The 21,708-nt window shown below is 41.7% G+C and overlaps 1 protein-coding gene across 3 annotated transcripts in view; it reads right to left on the bottom strand.

Annotated features, from left to right (window-relative positions):
* The window catches only part of COLGALT2 (collagen beta(1-O)galactosyltransferase 2), an 82,391-nt gene that overhangs the window by 59,686 nt on the left and 997 nt on the right, over positions 1 to 21,708 (bottom strand). Inside the window, exons 2-3 of one of the 3 annotated variants that reach the window (XM_089515863.1) lie at positions 20,091 to 20,215; positions 19,810 to 19,993 (exon numbers count right to left, since the gene is read on the bottom strand). In XM_089515863.1, the coding sequence (XP_089371989.1) occupies positions 19,810 to 19,823 (14 nt within the window). In that variant the 5' untranslated portion in view covers positions 19,824 to 19,993; positions 20,091 to 20,215. Of the gene's footprint in view, positions 1 to 4,376; positions 4,786 to 6,520; positions 6,578 to 19,809; positions 19,994 to 20,090; positions 20,216 to 21,708 lie in introns of those variants that run through there. The other 2 variants (XM_089515864.1, XM_089515862.1) reach the window with 2 other exon arrangements.

The raw sequence follows: 21,708 nt of genomic DNA, 5'->3' as shown, positions 1-21,708 counted from the left end.
AGATATTTTGGTACTCCCACCTCTTGCAAGCCAGGCAGGTTTCCTCACCATCTCTCCTCATTCACAGACAGTTACAGGGGGTCTGGATAATGCCAGCTCTCCACTCTCTTTCTGCCAACAGGCAGAGACCTTTTTATTTAAATAGGCCTTCTTCAGCCTTCAATTGGTTGGGGAAAGAGGAGGTCCACTGGGCGTGCTTTATTTTTAACATGTCGTATGTGCTGAATTTGTTTTTAATTTTTAAAAATCAATGTTTTAATTGTTTAAAACTTTTAAATCTGTAATAAATATTGTTTTAATTATTTTAATTCTCCCATGTTGGGAGAAAGGGGGGGATATTAAATGAATAAATATCTTCATCACGCTCCTTTTTTGTCCTACCATTTCTTCCATCTGTTTGCTTTCCTCCACCACTGCTAAAAGCCTGTAAGTGGTAAGAGACAGAATAGCTGCATCAAATAGAGAGAAGAGTTTTTGATTTCCATTTTATGGACTGATTAGCTTTGTGTATCTCTCACCTTTCCTTCAGTGAACTCATGCCAGCCTACATGGCTCTCCTCCTCCTTACTTTAGCCTCAACTATTCTGTGGGGTAAGTCAGGCTGAGAAAGTTGTATAAGTTAGGAACAGGTTTGGAAGCACTCTTGATGCATGCACTGTTGGGGGGTGAGTGGGATTCATACAGACATAGATTTATCTCCCCACCTAGAAAACTCAGAACGTAGCACTAAGCAACAAATCTTTTAAGAAGGACAGCAGCTTTTGTCTGGAAACTATGCAATGAATTCTTCAGACAATTATTTTCCTGCCCCCACCAATGAATGCTTCAGTCAGCAGAGGGCCTGTCTTTACTTCTACCACATGTGCCCTGTCCTCCCAAAAACATACATTTTAGATTATCTAGTTACCTTCTGTGCTGAGGCTTTTGGCAATGGTTAAAGTAAGCACAGTCGGGTCCTCCATATCCACTGATTCAGGCATGCATGGACTGAAAATATTCCAAAGAATATAAATTCCAAAAAGCAAACCTTTATTTTGTCATTTTATATAAGGGACACAATTCTACTATGTCACTGTATTTAATGGAACTTGAGCATGCGCTGATTCTGGTATTAATGGGGGGGGGGGTCTTGGAGCCAAACCCCAGTGGATACCATGGGCCCATTGTACCTTCAGATGGAGGTAGAGATGGGCATGGGAGACCTGACGGCTGCTATAGTTTGCCACAGTCAGTGTGATGTAGTGGTTTCGGTGCTGGACTACAACTGGAGACTCCTCACTTGGCTATAAAAACCCATTGGCAACTCAAATTCAGCCTCAGCAAACCCCTGAACAAATCTTGTGATAGGGTTGCCTTAGGGTCACCATAAGTTGGAAGCACACAACAACCACAGCCTGCCACACAAAACCCAACAGAACATCTCCTTGGTTAATGGTGGAGCAGCAAACAGGGACACAGAAACATTAGAAAAGTTCCCTTTTTGAACTCTAACTCCTACCATTTCTTCAGCCTCCATGAGCCCATAATGGCAGCAGGGGTTCTGGAAACTGTAGTGGAATAAAATAATGCAAGCTTTTAACTCCTTCTCCTGATGGCAGACTACCTCACAGTTCCTTCCAAGAAAACTTTCCCTGAGCACCTGGGAAAGCTTCAAGTGGATGAAGGAGGGAGAGGCAATCATATACAGCCACCAGAGAGAGCAAATGCTCAACCTGTGTGTGTGTGTGTGTGTGTGTGTGTGTGTGTGTATCAGGGGTAGGGGTGCACACACTCCTTCATGATTTATAGTGACCCCACGAATTTCATTTTTCTTAGGCAAGCAATACTCATGCCAGTTCCTTCCTCTGAAGGAATCAGTACCTGGAGTTTCCTGGTGGTCTCCCATTCAAGTGCCAACCAGGGCTGACCCTGCTTAACTTCCAAAAACAGACAGGATAAGGTGCCTTTAGGGGTTTTAGGCCTTCATCCCTATCCCCAAATTGTTCTCTCTGGTTCAATGGTGCAGCTACGCACAGTGGCAGTGGCCAAATGCCTCATTCCTGTTGCCTCCCACAAAAGCCACCTGCACGACCTTCCAAGATACCTTTGCTAAAAGATGTCCCTGAATGGAGGCAGCCAGGATGTAAAACTAAACCTGACCTTCCCCAAGGCTTCCCCCCACTGACAAAACAGGGTTGGTGGGGAAAGGGGACACAGAAAGAAGCCGCTGTCTGTCAGCTGCAAAAAGATGCCAGGGCAATGCCTGTTCCTCCATGGCAACCCCCCCCCCCCCCACTCTCGCTTTCTTCAGAAGCCCCACCAAGTTCTATGGGGTTTGCTCCCAAATATCCCAAAAGGCCAACGTGGCACTGCCTTTTCTTACCCACAGCCCACCCTTTGTGTATCTTTCCCCTCCTCCCACCCAATGTTCTCTGACCCCTATTGGGTTTCCAACTTTAAATGGAGAGCCGGGGAGCAAATGGTGCAAGGTGCAGATATTACAAATATTAGTGACCCCCGTAAACAGGGTTTTCTTAGGCAAGGAATACTCAGGCTTTGCCAGTTCCTTCCTCAGAAATACAACCTACGGAACCTGATATTCCCTGGCAGTCTCCCATCCAAGTACTTACAAAGGATGACCCTGCTTAGCTTCTAAGATCAGAGGAGTTTTGTTGCCTTTAGGGTATCCTGGCCCTATGCAGGTATTAACAGGTGATAAAATCCTCTCTCAGGGCCAGCATGGCACACTGGTTTGAGGGTTGGACTGCGACTCTGGAGACCAAGGTTTGAATTGCAGCCTGGCCATGAAACCCACTGGGTGACTTTGGGCAAGTCACACTCTCTCAGCCTCAGGGAAAGGCAATGGCAAACCCCCTGAGAACAAAATCTTGCCAAGAATACCCCACGATAGCATTGCTATAAGTCAGAAACAACTTCAAGGAACTCAACAAGTCCAGTCAGATATCCTCCTTTTCCAGGACATGTCCTCCATTTCAACCTCCTGCCCAGGAGAAAGTCCAGAAGCTCGTCCATTTCGAGAAGGGCTAAAAAGCATACATTAAAATACCCAAACAGGAGGGTTTCACATAAAACACTGAAAAAATAGTGTTATTTTTCTTATTACAAAAATATCCCAAAGGAATAAAACCAAAACTCAACAAATATCAAAGATCAGGATCGTATTATGCAAATAACCACACTGTAGGAATACTGACAAACACATGATGCATAATGAAAAGTGTCATAGAAAACTATGTATCCCAAACAGTTCTGGTCACCCTGAACAGAAGTAGATGATAAAACCCTCTCCTTTTGGGGGGAGAAAACTCATACAGCTTCAGCTACAAGCCAAAAAGCAGAAGAGCCACAGACGTCAGGTATTCTTGTGGTCAGTTGGCAACCTTAGCTGGAAACCATCCCCAGTGGTGCCACTCTACTGCCCATCCTCCCCATCACCATCTCGACTGCTCCTCCAGGGTGCCCAGATGTCCTCCTTTCCCAGGACCTGTCCCTTTTGTGCAGCAGGAATTCCCAAAGGTCCTCCATTTTGAGCCTGACTATGCAGCACTTCTAGGAGTGTTTTTTTGCTAGTCAGGTCCCCCATTTTGCAGTGCCTGGTCCTCCTTTGCAGTCAGGACTGGAGTCCTCCAGATATTTTGGACTTCAGCTTCCAGACAGATAGTTGGGGCTTCTGGGAGTTGAAGTCCAAAACACCTGGAGAAGGAACCAAAGTTTGGGAACCACTTAAGTCAGGACTGTGACAAATAGGTGACAAAACTCTCTCCAGAGGGAAGGGGGCAAACTCATAAAGCTTCACTGCATGCTTTCTGCAAGCCATAATAGACTTCTTGCAAGCCAAAAAGCAGAGGAGCCAACAAAGCCTTGGTCAGCTGGCAAGAGCCACCTTGAGTCCCTATTGAGAGAAAGGCGGCATACATACAAATGAAATAAATAAATAACCTTACCTGGAAACCACCACTCCCCATGGAGCCACTCTATTGCCCATCATCCCCACTACAACAAGCTATGTGTGTGGATGTCAATGTGTGAGTTGCATTGTTTTGAATCTTACTAATCTTTTTTTTTTTAATCTGTGCGCCGCCTTGGGTCCCTCTGGGAAGAAAGGCTGCATACAAAGGAAATAAATACATAAACTTACCTGGTAACTCTACCACCCCCCCTCCTCATGGAGCCACTCTATAACCTATTCTCCCCCCATCACCACTAACAAACTTTATATGTGTGGATGTGGGTGTGTTTCCAATCTTGCTGAGATTTCTTTTTCAATCAATCAATCAATCAATCTCTGTAAGCCGCCTTGGGGTCCCTGCTGGGAGCAAGGCGGCGTACAAAAGAAGCGTCTCATGTATCATGTAGAGAAGATGTGGGGGACCCACCAGACGGCGATCCTGTCCTTGGGGTATCGGAGCCTCTCGATGGAGCCGAGGAAGTGGGGCAGGGCTCGGGCGGCGTTCCTGGCCAGGAGGGCGATGAAGACGGTGGGCTTCTGCAAGGCGGACTCCGGCCGAGGAGACAGGGCTGCTGCTGCTGCTGCTTCTTCGTCCTCCTCCAGGGAAGAAGAGGAGGAGGACACCATCACGAAGAGGAGAAGAAGGAGGCTCAATGTGGAAGAAGAAGAAGAGAAGAGAGGCAGCCTCGCAGCCATCTTAAGCTCCTGGGCGGGAAAACGCCAGCAGCAGCAGCCCTGTTGCTGCAGTGCTACCTGAGACTAGGAAATGGGAGCCAAAGGAGAAAGAGAAGGAGGAGGAGGAGGAGAAATGCCGGCTCTGGCTCCCTTGTCCCCTTCTTTCTTTCCTAGTTTGCTCAAAGGAGGAGGAGAAGGAAGGAGGGCCCAAGACCTGCCGCCCCTTTTCAACTCCCAAAGCGAATAAAAACAAACAAAGCGTGCTTTCACTCTTTCTTTTTTCGTGCCTCATTCTTTCTTTCCCTCCCTCACAACCACTTCAGTCCCCTCAGCAAGAATAAACTTTGGCAATTTTTTATTAAAGTGTGTGTTTGTGGAGGTTTCTTTCACACAGCAGGGATAATCCGGTTTGAGACCGCTTTAACTGCCCTGGCTCAGTGCCTAGGGTAATCCTGGGGGTTGTAGTTTTAAAACACACATTGCAGATATAATCTGGTTTGAGACCACTTTAAGTGCCCTGGCTCAGTGCTAGGGAATCCTGGGGGTTGTAGTTTATTAGTCCAAAACACAGTGCAGATATAATCCGGTTTGAGACCAGTTTAACTGCCTTGACTCAGTGCTAGGGAATCCTGGGAATTGTTGTTTATTGTGGCACCAGAGCTCTCTCTGGCAGAGATGACTCAATGTCTCACAAACACTACACTTCCCAGAATAATTCCCTAGCATCACAACAGTTAAAGCGGTTTCAAACTGGATTATTTTTGCAATGTGTTTTGGATCTTGATTTCTTTCTTTCTTGACCCCAGAGGTCCTCTCACTGCAAGGAGGACAAGGCAGCAGTAAAATGGAGGACCAAATAAAAGCTAAAGGGCACTCATGCAAATTCATGCTTCTAAGGCTGCGGAAATAATCCAGTTTGATACCATTTTTAACTGCCATGGCTCCACGCTACAGGATTCTGGGAATGATAGTTTCGTGAGACGTTTACCTTCCTCTGTCAGGGAACTCTGGGGCCACAACAAGCGACAGTTCCCAGGATTCCATAGCACTCAGCCATGGCAGTTAAAGCAGTGTCAGAGCAAATTATTTCTGTAGATGCGGCCCAAACCATGCTCAAAATGGAGGGGATTCATGGAATTCTTCCAGGACAGAAGAGTGTAGGACGTGTCCTGGAAAAGGAGGACATCTGGACATCCTGCCTTTAACCAGGTTGGATTACAAATTGTTCAAGCAAAGTTTTTGGGGGTAATATTAACCAATTCAATTCATGCAAGGATTTGATTCCCGGCTAAACCATGAAATCCACTGGGTGACTTTGGCCAAGTCACACTCTCTCAGCCTTAAGGGAAGGCAATGGCAAATCCCCTCTGAACAAATCTTGCCAAAAGACAAACAACCCTCATGATAGCTTTCCTTAGGATCACCATAAATTGGAAACTACTTAGTTTATCAAATGGGGGACAACTGGGAAGTATAAATGGTGATTAAACGTGATAATCCCGCAATTGGTTTTCACACATCAAGATGAAACGTGATTAAAGTGCCACTATCCAGTGAATAACTAGACAAGAAACAGCAGGCACACAACAAGAACAACAACATGTTTATCAAAGGTGTTTTTCTGCACAGGCTATTTTCCAACTCATATGTTGGTTCTTGTGTGCTTTCAAGTGGTTTCCAATATAATGGTAAGTATAAGGCGTACCTAATATCAGGAGGTTTTCTTGATTTGTTTCAGAGGGGAGTTTTACTGCCTTCCTCTGAGGCTGAGAAAGCTGCCCCTTGGCCATGGTCACTCAATGGTTTCTGTGGCTTAGTGTGGATTCGAACCTTGGACTCCAAAGCCCTAGCTGAAGGCTCAAACCACTATGCCATGGTGGCTCTCCCTCCACATACTCAAAAGTATTTGGCACAGGTACTGTTGTTCAGATTTCATCCAGCTATCGATTTTCTGCCCTGGCCTTGGATGGAGAAGAAGAGGTAGGCATGGATGGCTCCACCTTGCCAAGGCCTAGAAGCAGATAAAAAGCCCTCCCTCTATCTTAAATACCATTGATGTGGTTTGAATTTTGGACTATGATTCTGGGTTCGAATCTGGACTCAGTCATGTAAGGTGACCTTGGTCCAGATGTCCTATTTTCCAGGACATGTCCTACATTTCACACTTCTGTACTGGAAGAATTCCAAAATGTCCTCCATTTCAAGCAAGACTAAGAAGCCCATTGAGTAACACCGTGTTTGCTGTCCCCCTTCAAGAAATTTATCTACTTGGCAGCCTGGCCTCACTGCAAATAGGAGGACAGGATGGATCTTTCCTTTTTCCTAAGAGTAGCAGCAGACAAGGCTTGCTTCCAGAGCTCAGGGCCTGTTTGCAAAACTAACATGTTAGTCAATGGGCTGCTTGAGGACACAATGCAAATGATGAAAGGGGGTTTCCCTTAATTTCAACTCAATGGACAAATGAAATGATCATTTAAATGTCCTACATTTTATAATGTCCTACATTTCACAGTGCCTTGTCCTCCTTTGCTGTTACAACATCTGGTCACCCTGCCTCATGCAGAAGATGCTGAAAGCATAGGGAGCAGCGGTTATCCTGAATCTCATGGACTTCAGATGCCTTCTTCTCTCCTGGAAAACAAAATACTATATGAGTCTGCCTTCCTCAGCCCCTTGCTGCCCTCAGGTGTCAATGGAGATGTTATCCAGTTGCCACTCTTCAAGTAAGCTTCAAATCTCTGTCCAGTTTGCTTTGCTTTTATGTCGATTAGAGTGGTAAGTACCACCTTACCTTTTATGTAAGGAAACAAAATACCTCTGGCCAGTATTAGGGATTTAATTTTTCATTCTTGAAAGAAGCAGCTGCCAAATTGGAACAGTTGGAAGGTATGATTTTGTGCAAAACAACGGTGTGCAAATTTTGGACAGAGTAAATCCTCAACTACAGCATTTTAATGTAGGAAACAGCATTTTCTGCAGAGAAATAATACTTCCACCCAGAAAATGTTTTTCTTTTCTGTGCAAAACTACAACATATAAATGTTGCATGGATTAAGACCTAAACACCATAGATTCTCATCAGTCCAGGATTCTTCTCATCCAGGGCATGGACAACACCCAAGAAACATGCTTTTTGACTGTTTTGCAAATATTTTAAAATATAATTTCCATCTCTAATCAGAGCTGCCTATCTTCCCAGCCTATTCCTTATTGGAAAACAAGGTTCGCAATCTACCAGCTATAGGTCAGTTTACATATAGTCCTATCTTATTTTTTCTCAGACACAAATTCCGTCAAATACAATAGTGCTTGATATCCAAGAAAGTGTGCATTGGATTGTAGCGCCACTGTGCCATGAGGATAATTTAGGATTATTGCCAAAATACAACTGGATTTCAAATACCTCTGGATAAATCAACCAAGAAAGCTACAAAATGCAGTTAAAAAAACCCAAAAACCTCTCCCCTTCCCAGTTCTCTAAACTCATTAGATAAACTGATCCATCAGACAGAAAGCAATTCCTAAATGATATTATGACAACTGAGCCCAAATGTAAACAAAAACTAATCCAGTATTCCCAAGGAACATTTTAGTGAAAACCTCTATAGTGTCAAAATAGATGTTTTAAGATGGAGTAGTTATTCTGACTGGACTGCAAACCTATAGACATTTACCTGGAAGTAAATCCTACAGAATGTAGTGGAGAGACTTACTTTTAAGCAGACAGGCCTAAGACTGCAGAATGAGAATTAATGCTACAGGTATAGATGGAGTGGCATGCATTTCTTTTCCTGAGCAACCCATCCAGAGTGAAAGATAATCCCCATGTTTCAGGAAACTGATGTATTGTGGGATAGTTTCCAATACTGTAGACATGCACATTTCATTATATATAATCCCCAGGTGAGTAGAGTGAATCATATGTCAGGCAGTAGACTTTGGGTACCTTGCAAAAGCAGTTTATAGTTATGAATAAATCATTATTGGATTTTTATTGCAGTTGAAATGGAGAAGAGGGTCTGATGGAATTTCCTCCCCTCTCACATGGCAAAAATAACCTGGCTGTTTCTGAGTACTATTTGTTATTGTCATTTGCTCTTAAATTGGCCTTGATATATGACAACCCAAAATCCCTGATCATCTTGCAAACGCAGGTTAAAGATTAAATAGTTTCAACAGTTATATAGGCCTAAAAACCACAGAAATAATCCAGTTTGAGACTGCTTTAACTGTCCTGGCTCAGTACTAGGGAATCCTGAGAACCGTAGTTTATTGTGGCATCAGAGCTCTTTGACAGAGAAGGTTCAATGTCTCAGATAACTACTGTTCCCAGAATTCCCTAGCATTGAGCCAGGCAGTTAAAGCGGTCTCAAACTGGATTATTTCAGCAGTGTGTTTTGGACCATAGTCTTTCTCTATAGTACTGCATACTATATAACCATGACTTTGGAATGTGGGACACCTTTTGCCACTATGGGCAACAAAATGCCCTAGGCCATCACTAACTGCTTCTAAGCATTTATACATTTCCAATCAACCCCCACTTACTTGCTCTGAAGAAAACCTCAGTGCAGTAAATCCCAGTGATATTTGTGTAATCTGCACTGCAGAAATAATGTAGTTTGATACCACTTTAACTGCCATGGCTGAGTGCTATGGAATTCTGCGATTGGGAATTTTGTGAGAATATAGATATTTAGCCTTCTCTGTCAGAGAGCACTGGTGTCACAACAAACTACAAATCCCAGAATTCCACAGCACTGAGCCAATGCTCAAAAAAGCAGAGTCAAATTGGATTATTTCTGCAATGCAGATTAGACCACTGTCATATGAGATCTTGGGAAAGTTACATTGTTGGTCTATAACTGCCACAATCCCTCCGCCAGCATGGCTATCAGGATTCTAGTAGCTGCAGTCCAAAAGTTACTTTTCCAAACTCTGAGTGAAACTTGCTTGTGTGTAAATATAGAATTGCAGTGCTCATAGTGTAGCACACAGAAATCTGAAACTCGATATGACCACAGATACAACAGACCTTGCAATGGGAAATAAATACATGTAGGGCAGTTTCTCACAAAACTGTACATAAGCTTGTCACAGTGGTACCATGCCCTTCTTCTTTTCCTATTATGTTTTCAATTAACATTCCTCAGAAGCCCAAAAGGAGCCTGCCCAGCATTGCCAATTTGTGGGATTATTTTTTTGGAGGCACTTAATAAGATCATACTGTAGAACATTTTTCATGCAGTATAAAACTGAAACACAAATTTTTAGTTATTTCCTTTTTATATTACAAGAAAGAAGATGTAAAAGCTTGATTTTATTAAGTGCCTCCTAAAAACACTCAGCTTTCAAGACTGTACAAATGGTAAAGCTGCTGGCCTGCAATGGTCAAGTATGAACAGATGTTACTTATTTATTATGCTCTTCCTCTAGCTGAGCTCAGGATGATTTCCAAATTCTTCGTGGGCAGCCGGTCATCATCCAGTTGATATTCAGGTCCATTTTGCTTCAGGAGTAGAGCTCTTGAAGCAAAAATGTGGAAAATAGTCTAATGGCACAAGTACTGAGCAAAGCAGTAGTGATTCATCTGGAGCAGATTGTTCTTTTATTATTAAATTTAATAGATGAGTCTATTTTGAGTAAAGAAAGTGAAAGGAAATATTGAATGACTGTTTTATATTTAGTTACTGCAGCCAGGATTTTAATTGTAAGAAAATGGAAAAGTTAAGATCCACCTTTCATAGATAACTGGATAAATAAAGTCCATGATATCAGAGAGATGGCTAGGTCACCATATATATTAAACCAAAAGCCAAAAGATAAATGGGAAAGTGACTGGAAACTGTTTGCAGAATTATTAGAAGGCAAGAAAGAAATGTGAGGCAAGATTTAGTAATTCTATGTCAATTTATTGTTTAAAAATGAACATGTATATGGAAGAGTTATAGGTCACCATCATGTTATGGACTTATGTAAAATATATGGTTATGTATATGACAAATAAATAGATGAGACTAACCAGATACACATGTAACATAACAAAGGAGTAACAAATAAGGGAGGAAAGTGCGCAGCTAAGTATTAATGGTTGGTAAATTTAAAAGGAGGTGTGATGTGAATATAAAAATTATGATGAAATTTTATAATTTGCTTGATGTAAGACAAGGAACCTAAGTTGCCAGTAAGTTAGGATTTGGTTATAGGAGGAAAATGAAGAATACAAGAAGATCCCACTCAGATGACTAAAGATGGGAAGTCAATGGAGGTATCAACATTTAAGTTTTCAACTCATGAAGAAAAGAAGAAACAGGAGGACAAATGTTATTTTTCATCGTAACTGATTAGGTGATTTCTTTTAGATAAAAATGTGTAAAATTACGTTGATTGAATTAATACTTCATTATAAGCTTGTATAAAGATTAAATAAATACATTTAATAGATGAACTCTAGAATGGCAGTGCACGGGTAAATTTTAAAATTCAGGAACATCGCATTGCCATGTTCCAAGGACAACCTAAAAAATGTAGGCAGCTGTGTTGACATGAATCTCTCTCTCTCTCTCTCTGTTACATGCGTGTGTATGTGTGTAGACACAACATAACTCACCACAATATATAATTGCTGGGAAAATTTTCCCCTTCTCACTCTCAGCTACTGTGCAATACACAGCCAATCTCAAAGGGAAGGAGGGGGCCTGAGGGACAGTCCCAGCTAGTCTAAACGTCCTGTTGCTTTGACCCAGGTATTAATGACTTTCCTACAACACATTTACAGCGCTATAGAAATAAGCTATAATAATAATAATAATAATAATAATAATAATAATAATAATAGCAACAACAACATTGTGCAGCAAAGTAAGTGATTGAAAAATGGGGATAAGAACCCTGATCTAATTTAGAGTTACCTGTACAGAGTGTGTGAGAGAGTGTGCGTGTCTAAAGAATACAGACTAAATCCTCCTGTTAGTCTTGGCTAGAGTACTGATTCAGTTAGATTTATTTAGGTGTTGACTCACCATGCAACCAGTTATTATATTGATCTACTCTAGTTGGGATTAACCAAGAAGATGCCAGCCAGAAGTATAGTCTGCCCTCTGTATCTTTGGATGCTTTATCCACAGCTCTAATGGTAGTGTTAAACATTGCTGTCATGTGCTTTCAACTCAACCCAGACTTATGGAAACTCTATCATGGCGTTTTCTTGGCAAAATTTGTTCAGAGGGGAGTTGCCTTTGCCTTCCTCTAAGACTGAGAGAATATGCCTACTACATTGTGTCTCTTTCTTAAACATAGAGCAAAGGCAAAACATTTAGGAACACCTGAGACACTATCTTCTCATGTGACTGCTTGCAAAGATAGTGACCCTTCTCTGAGAAAATCTTCTACTAACCTAAATTTTTCCAAGCATGCATTTGTCATATATAGATGGGGAAAGCTGTATTTTAAAAAGACTGACTTTAAATGGGGTGGAGGGATAGTAGTGTGATGTGCAGATATTATGTGTACCTTCAGGTTGCCTATGGCAAACCCATAAATTGTGTACAGTTCTCTTAGTTAAGGAATACTCAGTGGTGATTTTGCCAGTTCCTTCTTCTGAAATATAGCCTACAGACCTGGTGTTTGTTGACAGTCTCCCATCCAAGTAATAACCAGGGCTGACGCTGCTTCCAAGATCAGACGAGATCTTCCTTTAGGGTACTTAGGCAGGTAAGAATAAGCATACAATGGATAACGGAGCACACCAGGAAATTCCAGAAGAAAATCAGTATGTGCTTTATAGATTACAGCAAAGTCTTTGACTGCACAGATTATAAAAAGCTATGGAATCCTCTTACATAAATAGAAGTGATAGTCCTGGTAAGGAAACTGTACTTAGGACAAGAAGCTACTGTTAGAACAGAATATGGAGAAACAGAATGTTCCCAATTGGCAAAGTTTATTAAACCTCCTCCAAAGAAACCCCTCCCTTAAAGAAACTTTGCAAGTCACACTCTCTCAGCCTCAGAAAAGCAAACCTTCGAATGAATGAATGAATTACCTTTATTTCAGTTAACAAACCATAGGCAGTATAAAAACAAATTTTCTACAATTACCAATCGAATAACGGCAAGAGTAGTACATGCAAAGGATAAAAACAAATGTGTAAAATACATTAAGACAAGGGTTTTGTTAACAGACTTGTCACTTCATAATCCAACTCATCCCAATTTTCCAAAAGTGTTTGAACCAGGAAAGAACATTACTATTCCCCTTTATAGCACATGACTGTACGAATTTTGATAGCAGAGAAAATAAACTTTGCAACTTCCTCTGTGATCTTTTTGTCCTCATCTGCCAATAAATAAAAACTTCAGGTCCCATTCAGAGCTTTTGCCTGGTTGTCTATTTAATAAAGGGGTAATCGTAGTCTATCATAAAATATACAATAAAGAAGAATGTGAAATATGGATTCTGGTTGGCACTCTCCACATGGGCACATTCTATCCTTATATTCAGTTCAATGGAACAAACCCCCTTTTAAAGAAACCCCTCCCCTAAAGAAACTTTGCAAGTCACACTCTCTCAGCCTCAGAGGCAAACCACTGCAGAAATACAGTGGACCCTTGTTATACGCTGAGGCTTGGTTCCAAGATCCCCCGTGGATAACAAAATCCGTGGATGCTCAAGTCCCATTAAATATAATGACATAGCAAAATGGTGTCCTTATAAAAAATGGAAAATCAAGGTTTGATCTTTGAAATTTATACTTTTTTTGGAACATTTTCAAACCGTGGATGCTTGAATCTGTGTATAAAAAATCCGTGCATAAGAAGGGCTGACTGTAATCCACTTTTACACTGTTTTAATCACCAGGAATCAATGCTATTGAATTCTGGAATTTGTAGGTTTTTTTAGATCTTTTACCTTCTCTGTCAGAATGCTCTGGTGCCCCAACAAATGACAATTCTCATGGCAGTTAAAGCAGTGTCAAACTGGATGATTTCTGAAGGGCGGACGCAGCCTAAGAAGCATGTTAGGAGTGAGGTTTTATTTAGTAATGTCCTCCAATTCTTCTAGACTGTCCTCCGTTTTGTGCTGCCTTGTCCTCCTTTGCAGTTAGGATACTTGGTCCTCCTGAGCCGCCACACAGCCATGGCAGAAAGTGGGTCACCCTAGTAACTGAAGAGGGAGAAGGCTGTAGGAGGGGAGCAGGACAGTCAGATGTCCTAACTGCAGAGGAGGACAAGGCACTGCAACATGTAGGACCACAAAAAAAAAAAATGAAGTACATGAACAAATAAAAGCAAACAAAAAAAATCACTCATATAATATAAATCCATGCTTCTGAGTCATGCTCCAAATGGAGGACATTTGGGCATTCCTCCAGGACAGAAGGCTGAAATGTAGGATGTGTCCTGGAAAAGGAGGACATCTTGTCACCCTACGTGGAGGGAAGGAAGGGACTGTTAAATGCCCCAACTATGGGTGAGGTTGCCATATTCCAGTCCCTCATACCTGGGCATCTAATCTGCCTATTAAGAAAACTGTTGTAATTATGCATATTACTCATCTGCATTCTGATTATGCAAACCCAGCACCTTAATCATTGCACTTTTCCTTCCCTAACAGTCTCCACAAACTCTGAGTGGGGTTTCCATATTCCAGTCCTTCATACCTGAGCATCCAATGTTATGCAAACTATTATAATTGTGCATATTACTCATTTGCATTCTTATTATGCAAACTCAACACCTTAATCATTGCACTTTTTCTACCTACTGTAAGTGGGGTCTATCTAATATGCTTATTATGCAAATTATTATAATTATGCATATTACTAATTTGCATTCTTATTGTGCAAACTCAACACCTTAACCATTTTCCAAACCTAGTGCTCCCTGGAAAATGTGAGTGGGGCTGCCATATTCCAGTGCCTCGTCAAGATTTGTTCAGAGGAGCTTTGCCATTACCATCGCCTGAGGTCGAGAGAGTGTGACTTTCCCAAAGTCACCCAGTGGGTTTCATGGCAGACCAGGGAATCCACCCCTGGTCTTCAGAGTCATAGTCCAGCACTCAAACCACTATGCCATACTGGCTCTTGATAGGTGTTCTGAATTGAGTAATATAGAGATTGGGATCTTGTATTGTGTGGGCACAAAAGACCTACTTTTCCATTTCTATGCCAGGTGGGACCCAAAGTGGCTTACGAAAAGAATCAGCTAAAAACAATGAAATTTTAATATGCAGTTGAAATCATTCCAATAAAATAAATGTAATTGGACCTGATGGGGAAGTGGTCAGATGGGACAAAACAAAAGTGGAACTGTTTATTTGGTTGGAATCCAAAAATCCAAAATTGTTCATATGGGTGACTGAGAAAATGACACCTTTGTTTTCTGATAGTACAATGTAAACAAACTTTATTTCATACTCAAAATTATTAGCCATCTTGGCTCCTGGCCTGGGAGAAAAGCAGCATCTAAACTAACTAACTAACAAATGTGATGTATATAAAATTACCTTAAGGTTATGAGTAGAAAGTGTATATAAAACATAAATGAATATCATGTTTAGACTTGAGCCCTATTTCCAAGATACCTTATTATGTTGAAGCAATCATTTCAAAATCTGAACAATCCCAAAATGCAAAACAATCCTAGTCCCAAGCATTTTGAGTAAGGAAGACTTGTAATAATCATAAACATAACCATAATTTTATTTCTGCGCTGCCTTTCTCATGGTGTGGGAGCCAGCTTTTCCAATTTCTGATACAAATAATTATTTCATTTCATTTCATTTCTGTGCAGGGTGAGATCCAAGGTGGCTCACCAAAAGAGTCAGGTAAAAACAGTGAAATTTTAAAAAGCACTTTAAACCATCCTATCCCATGTAATTGGATCTCATGGAGAAGTAATCCGATGGAACCAAGTAGAATGGAATGTGCTTGTTTGATAGGTTTCCAAGGAGATAATTGAGAATCTTGGCCAAGGTGGAAGTTGGGTCAGTTGAGGCAGAGAGGAGCTTGAGAGTGGACAGACCTCAACAGACTGGAGCCACATCATTAATGTGGTTTCAGTCTTACACATCATTTGCGCAGCTCTATTGGCTTCGCTGCCTATTGTCTTCTGATTGAAAGTGCTTTCCACCCTGTCTTTGTTTAAATGCTTTGTGAAGGCATCACTTTAAACGAGGTGGGCTTTTTGATCTCACCTGATAACATCCTTCTTATTCATTCATTCATTAGATATGTTCATTAAACTGTATGGTTGTGTTATTTCTTAAATTTCATCTCACCTTTCTCCCATGAGTGGGTCTCAAGGTAGTTTAGAAAACAAAATATAGAATGAACAAAAAGCATTTTAAAAAAGTAAACATACTAGTAGAAGAAAAGGATGGTGCTGTTCCTTCGGTTGGATTTTACTTCTCAAAGATCTCCAAAAGATAATCTACAAATGTTAAATGGGAGGGAGAGGGGATTGGAGGACAATGGCTTGCAGATATATCACATTGACAGTAGTAGATGGTGATTTCCATGTTAATGGGTTAGTGAATCTGCTCTGTCTTTTAGTCTGAACTCTCTGTGGTGCTGACTCTATCTTGGAACTGGGCTCCATCACCATGGACTAAAATCTGGAGGAAATTCAATGCCCCAATAACATGGAAGTCACACTCTGCCACAGTGTACATGAACTGGGTAAAATGTGGTTTTTGATTTGCTTTTGTCTGTCCTGAATTTCCTAGCTCCACTAAATGACCCCAAGATCAAGTAATAAGAGAGAAGGAGAAAATGGTATCTCCTTCCACTTTCTCCACCCCATGCAGAAATGTATCCACCTCTTTCATGGCCATGCTTATTCACAGTTTTGCTCCTTAAAAAACACAATGGTTGTAAATTTTCACAGAAGACATATTATTTGGTAGGCAGTTCAAGAAAAATCCTACTGGGAAGATGCCCTAAATTTGTTTTCCTAGGCATATTGGCTGGTGGGTTTTTTCACCCACAGTTATATGGTGGAGGTGGCCTACACCACCTTTGTGGAGGTTGGTTGCTGGCCTTTTCCAGGGCCAAAATCCAATTTCCATCAAGCTTGCAGGTGTCTTCTTTTCAGAATTTAACAGGGACACTGCAGGAATAGAGACCCAATGTGGTATAGTGGTTTGAATGTTGCTGAGAGACTTCACTTTGCCATGGAAACATGGTGGGTAACCTTGTGCAAATCAGCCTCAGAAGAAGGCAATGACAAACTCTGGAAGTTTGGAAGAAGAAGACCATTGAACAAATCTGCCAAGAAAACCCTAGGATAGGTTCGCCTGTGGGCCGCCATGAGTAGGAAAAGACGTGAAGGCACACCCCAACAGCATTGTAAGAAAATCACAATTCCATAAGTGCAGGTATTTCTTTTATGACATGAAGCATAGATACCTGGGAGGATAAGCAGTGGAATAGGACCTTCTGCAAGTCATTTTGCTCACTCTCCTTGGCTCCTGCAGGTTCTGACCAATTATAGTAAAGCAGATTGTAAAATCAAGAGGAAGTGGGAAGAACCCTCTGACTCGGAGAGCGAGACAGAGGAGTTGGAATATGGTAAGAGGGCAAAGCTGGAAGGGATGTGCCAGAACATCCAGGTGGAAGGATTCACCAAGGATGAAATCAACAGGTTGGTACTAAATTTAAGGGCCCATGGCAGAGGTGCCGGATTCTTTCTTTAATTCTCCCCTATTCCAGCATCTCTGTCAGGATCCAATGTATCCTTAACTCATCCAATTAATTCAAAATATAATCATGCTAACAAAAAGACTCAAAGCACCTTTGCAACGTGTGATGTGATAAAATTCTAAGGGAGTCGCAGGCTCCACCATAATATATTCCTGGCAGATGTAACATAGCCATTGCAATATCAGCTGGGAGTTGTAGTCTAACAACCTCTTCAAGGTCACAGTTTGCCCTACCAGCCTTAGAAGAGAGGTAGATGGATCATGAGTCAAATGATGGGTCCATCTTTCCTGACTAGCCATGGCTTCATACTGTACTAGCCCTACAGCCAATGTAGTGTAGTGTTTGAATGTCGGACTATGACTCTGTAGACCAAGGTCAAATTCCCAGTTCAGCTATGAAACCCATTGGGTGACCTTGGGCAAGTGACACTCTCTTAGCCTCAGATGATGGCAATGGCAAAGCCCCTCTGAAGAAGCTTGCCAGGAAAACCTCATGACAGGTTCTCCTTAGGATTTTCCTAAGTCAGAAATGTCTTGAAGGCACACAACAACAACAGCAACTGCTACAGCTGGAGAGTAGTTATGGATAGAAATTGGAAAACTGCAGGATCTGAGATGGCAATAGCCTATGGAATCCTGGGATTTGCAGTTTAGGGAGGCTTTAGTGTTTTATGGCTGAGGGTTCTTAATGGTCTTTGTTAAACTGCCAGTCCCAAGTTTCTATGGGATGTTGTTATCTCATTTTTCCTGTTTAACTGTAATTGTGTAATATAAAAAGTCCCTTGGACCCATTTAATCAAATAGGCATGGCTTTGCTGGAAATCTCTGATAGCTCTTGCTACCTTTTTGTTTTAATCCCATAGATTTATAAAATCCTACGCCAAGTTTGGAGTGCCCTTGGGGTGGTAAGTGCCTTTGGGGTTTTTGGGAGACGCTAGGAATCTGGTTTCATTAGGAACTGCTGCTGTTATTGAACCTTACTGTTGTGATTGCAACCTTTACTTTTAATTGCTTTCCCCCCACCAAAAAAAAAGTAGGACTCTGGGCAATTTACAAATGTAGAGAGGAAAACCCAATATGATTGAAACATACCAGATGAAATGACATGAAACTATTAATAACATCAGAAAAAAAATCAGGGTACAACAGCTAAGAAAAATAAAAAAAAGATTTAGAAATGTATGAATGTAAGATTAAGCAGTAGAAAACCACCACAGTGAGAAATATGCTTTTATGTTTAACCTTTGGGCATGGAAAGTTAAAGGAGAGCATGGAAGGTCAGTTGATCATTATGTCTTTAGTTCTTCCAAAAGGGTTTTAAAAGAAACCAGAAGCAACATCCAAGCATCCAAGGTGGGATGTTTTACTCTCTTGCAATGGTTGTTATTTACTTAGGAATTTTTAAGAGGCAGATAAGCCTTCATGGACAGGCTGCAGGTGGTAGGACTGCTTAGTGTCCTATCCCAGGACACTAAACCTCCTGGTTGTTTCCTTTCCCATCTTCAGTCTCGAGTCTGTCGCCTGAGATGCTGAGCTGATGGACAAGTCACTGGCTGATATAAAACATCTCAGGGATCTTCTTTGTAACACCTGTGTATTGGCCATGAAGGAAGAACAGCTGAAAGAAGAGGGGAGAGCCCTCCCTCCAATCCATCTGCCTTGGTCCAGGCCTCAGAGGGAGAGAAGAACCACTGGACCTCATCCTCTTTCCCTCCACCATTCCCTTCTCCTTTTGTGTCGAGTCTTTTAGATTGTAAGCCTGAGGGCAGGGAACTGTCTGATTAAAAATAATTGTAAGCCGCCCTGAGAGCCATTAGGGCTGAAGGGCGGGATATAAATACCTAAACAAATAAATAAACACAGCCCAGTACAAGGTACATGAAGGACTTGTGCTCCCTCAGCCTGCTAGTGGATGAGGCTTTGGAGGTCTATGGGGCAGAGGTTTGGAGCAATCTCCCTTTTTTGAATTTCCAGGTTGGTTCTTTGGCTGAGCTTTGAGGGTCCACAATAGTGTTTCTGTGGCAGCTAAGTTTGAATTCTTCAACTGGCAGAAATTATGCAAAATATGTCTCTGTGTTTTCACAATTTACACCATCTGAGCTAAACCAGGGGTGCACAATGCCTGAGGATGCTCTTCTGTAGACCATGGAGGGTTGCAAACTGCAAATGCTCTTCTGGCCATCCTAAAGTTTTGGGGAGGAAGAAAAATGGCAAATTGCACTCTCCAGAAGCCTCTGGGCAAGGGCAGATTCAATTTTTACACAGATGGAGGGCTGCATTGAGCACAGGAGGGCTGCCTGGGGCCATGATTTGCCCCAAAGCAGCAGATGACAGCAAATTCCAAGAAGAGTGGAGTTGCAAAAAACAAAACATACAAACAAGTGAATAACTGCCATCAACTTGACCACTAGGGGACCTGTTAAAAGTTTAAATGCATGAAGAGAGTTCTGCTGGATATGTCCCATATCAAGAGTTTCACTTACTTTTGCTGAGGCATAATTGTATTTTTGTTAGGCTGTTCTTAGATATTTTTTTTAAAAAAATGTTCTCCAGACAAAGGACCAGGAAAGAAGAAAGGTCCCTTCATTAAATTGTCCAAAGTCGAGGTCAACACCAAAGAAATTCTCCAATATGAAGCAGAGATAGCGAAGGTGCACCACACGATTCCTGCAAACCCAGAGGAGAGAGCCAAGTGAGTCTGAGAGTCTTTATCTAATAGGTTCTTAGTCTTATGAGAAATCCACAATATTGAAAAGGGGATCACCTCATCTTTCTCCTCTTTGGTCAAATGGACAGGTTATGTCTGGCCTACCCAGTCAAAGCAGCCCATATTGATGTTCGGCAGGGCTTGGATGACTCACATTTGCCGGTGAGAACTTACAAGCGTGCCTACAAAAACAAAACAAATAAACAAGCTTTATGTATATACTGCTTCATACCGCCTAAGCAGTGTCTAAGCGGTTTACAGCTGTAAGCTAATTTGCCTCCAACAATCTGGGTACTCATTTTAGCGACCTCAGAAGGATGCAAGCCTGAGTCAAGCTTGAGCCCTTTTGCTGGTCTTGAACGCACAACCTTATGGTTTTGAATGAGTGACTGCAGTAACATGGAGCTCATCCAATCTGACAAAGTACAGTAAAGGACATCAGGGCAGTACTGATGCAGTGATGATGCAAAACTGTGAACTTGATGTGGGGACCTGCCAGGGAGAACTGAACTCTAGTTTTGCCATTTTATTAGCAACCTATTTTGTTTTTAACCACACTGCATAGAACAGGCTTGGAAAAGTGGAGGCAGAAATATGGAATGAGATAACAGGAGGTGAGAGTGTCCCAAAAGATATGACCTTGATAGTTATGGCTGTGTTGCGCTGCTTTTTTCTGGGGGCTGCTGGTGCACATAATATCTATACCTCGCACACACACACACCCCGGGGCCTTGTTAGTCTCCCCAATTCTGCTGCAAGAATAACAATTGTTCCTAGCAGTGGAATTTTGCTTCCAGAAGATCTAAAATTTCATTTTGTTGGTTCCCGGTACACCAAAGAAAGTTTCTAGTCTAGTCTGGAATAGTAATTTCAATTCCTGATCCATATGGTCCAGGCAATTGGCTGCATTGTCTTTGTGGACAGGCCATTGAGTTCAGTGGGGATGCCATTTAATTTACAGGTTTGTATGGGTGAGTGGTGGTTTCTGAGTCAGGGGAGCATTAAATCCACTCCAAACATGTTACTGAACTCTCCCCAGTAAATTCAATGCCTTGGATTGTCAAGATGAAAACCAACACGGTTCACTGTCCCACTAGGATGGAAGCCACAAAGGGGGTAAGACACAATGGGACACAGACCTGTGTCTTTAGTGAGAGCCGTGCAAAACATTTTCTGAGGCAAGTCAAGGTTTATTTGAATACCTCCTTTCTATTGGAAAAATAATAATATAGAAAGTGAATTCCTTACAAAAATAAACACACAAGTAGGTAACAGATACAAGAGAATATTTGAGTGCATAATGTTTTTGTTGGAGATTTGGGCAGATGGGTAGGTGGGAAGCACTCCTTCAAGTATTGAGGTTTCCAAGCCATTGAATTCTTTAAACACCTTAATATAGAATTTAAATTCCTAGTTCCCATGGTTGGAGAGGTAGTCTTCCAAATTTGTGGGGAGCACTTCATGTAATCTCTTGAAGCCCAAGATGCTTCTAGCTGGTACTATTTCCCTCCTTAAGTGGGCTTCCTTTCCCACCTCTGATCAAGGTGAAAAAGAGGTAGCCCTGTTAGTACATCTAACTGCTTTATCACAGTAGTGGGGAAATGGGATTAAACGAGAATTAAACTAGAGAAAACCAGAAAATGTTGTGTGATAAACATCAGGAATTTCCTGGTTT

The sequence above is a fragment of the Sceloporus occidentalis genome, unplaced genomic scaffold, assembly GCF_023333645.1.
Source record: "Sceloporus occidentalis isolate IW3139 unplaced genomic scaffold, rSceOcc1.0.p SCAF_3, whole genome shotgun sequence".
Lineage (NCBI taxonomy): Eukaryota > Metazoa > Chordata > Lepidosauria > Squamata > Phrynosomatidae > Sceloporus > Sceloporus occidentalis.
Note: the sequence above shows the minus strand (reverse complement) of the source record. Positions and strands in the feature narration are given on the sequence as shown.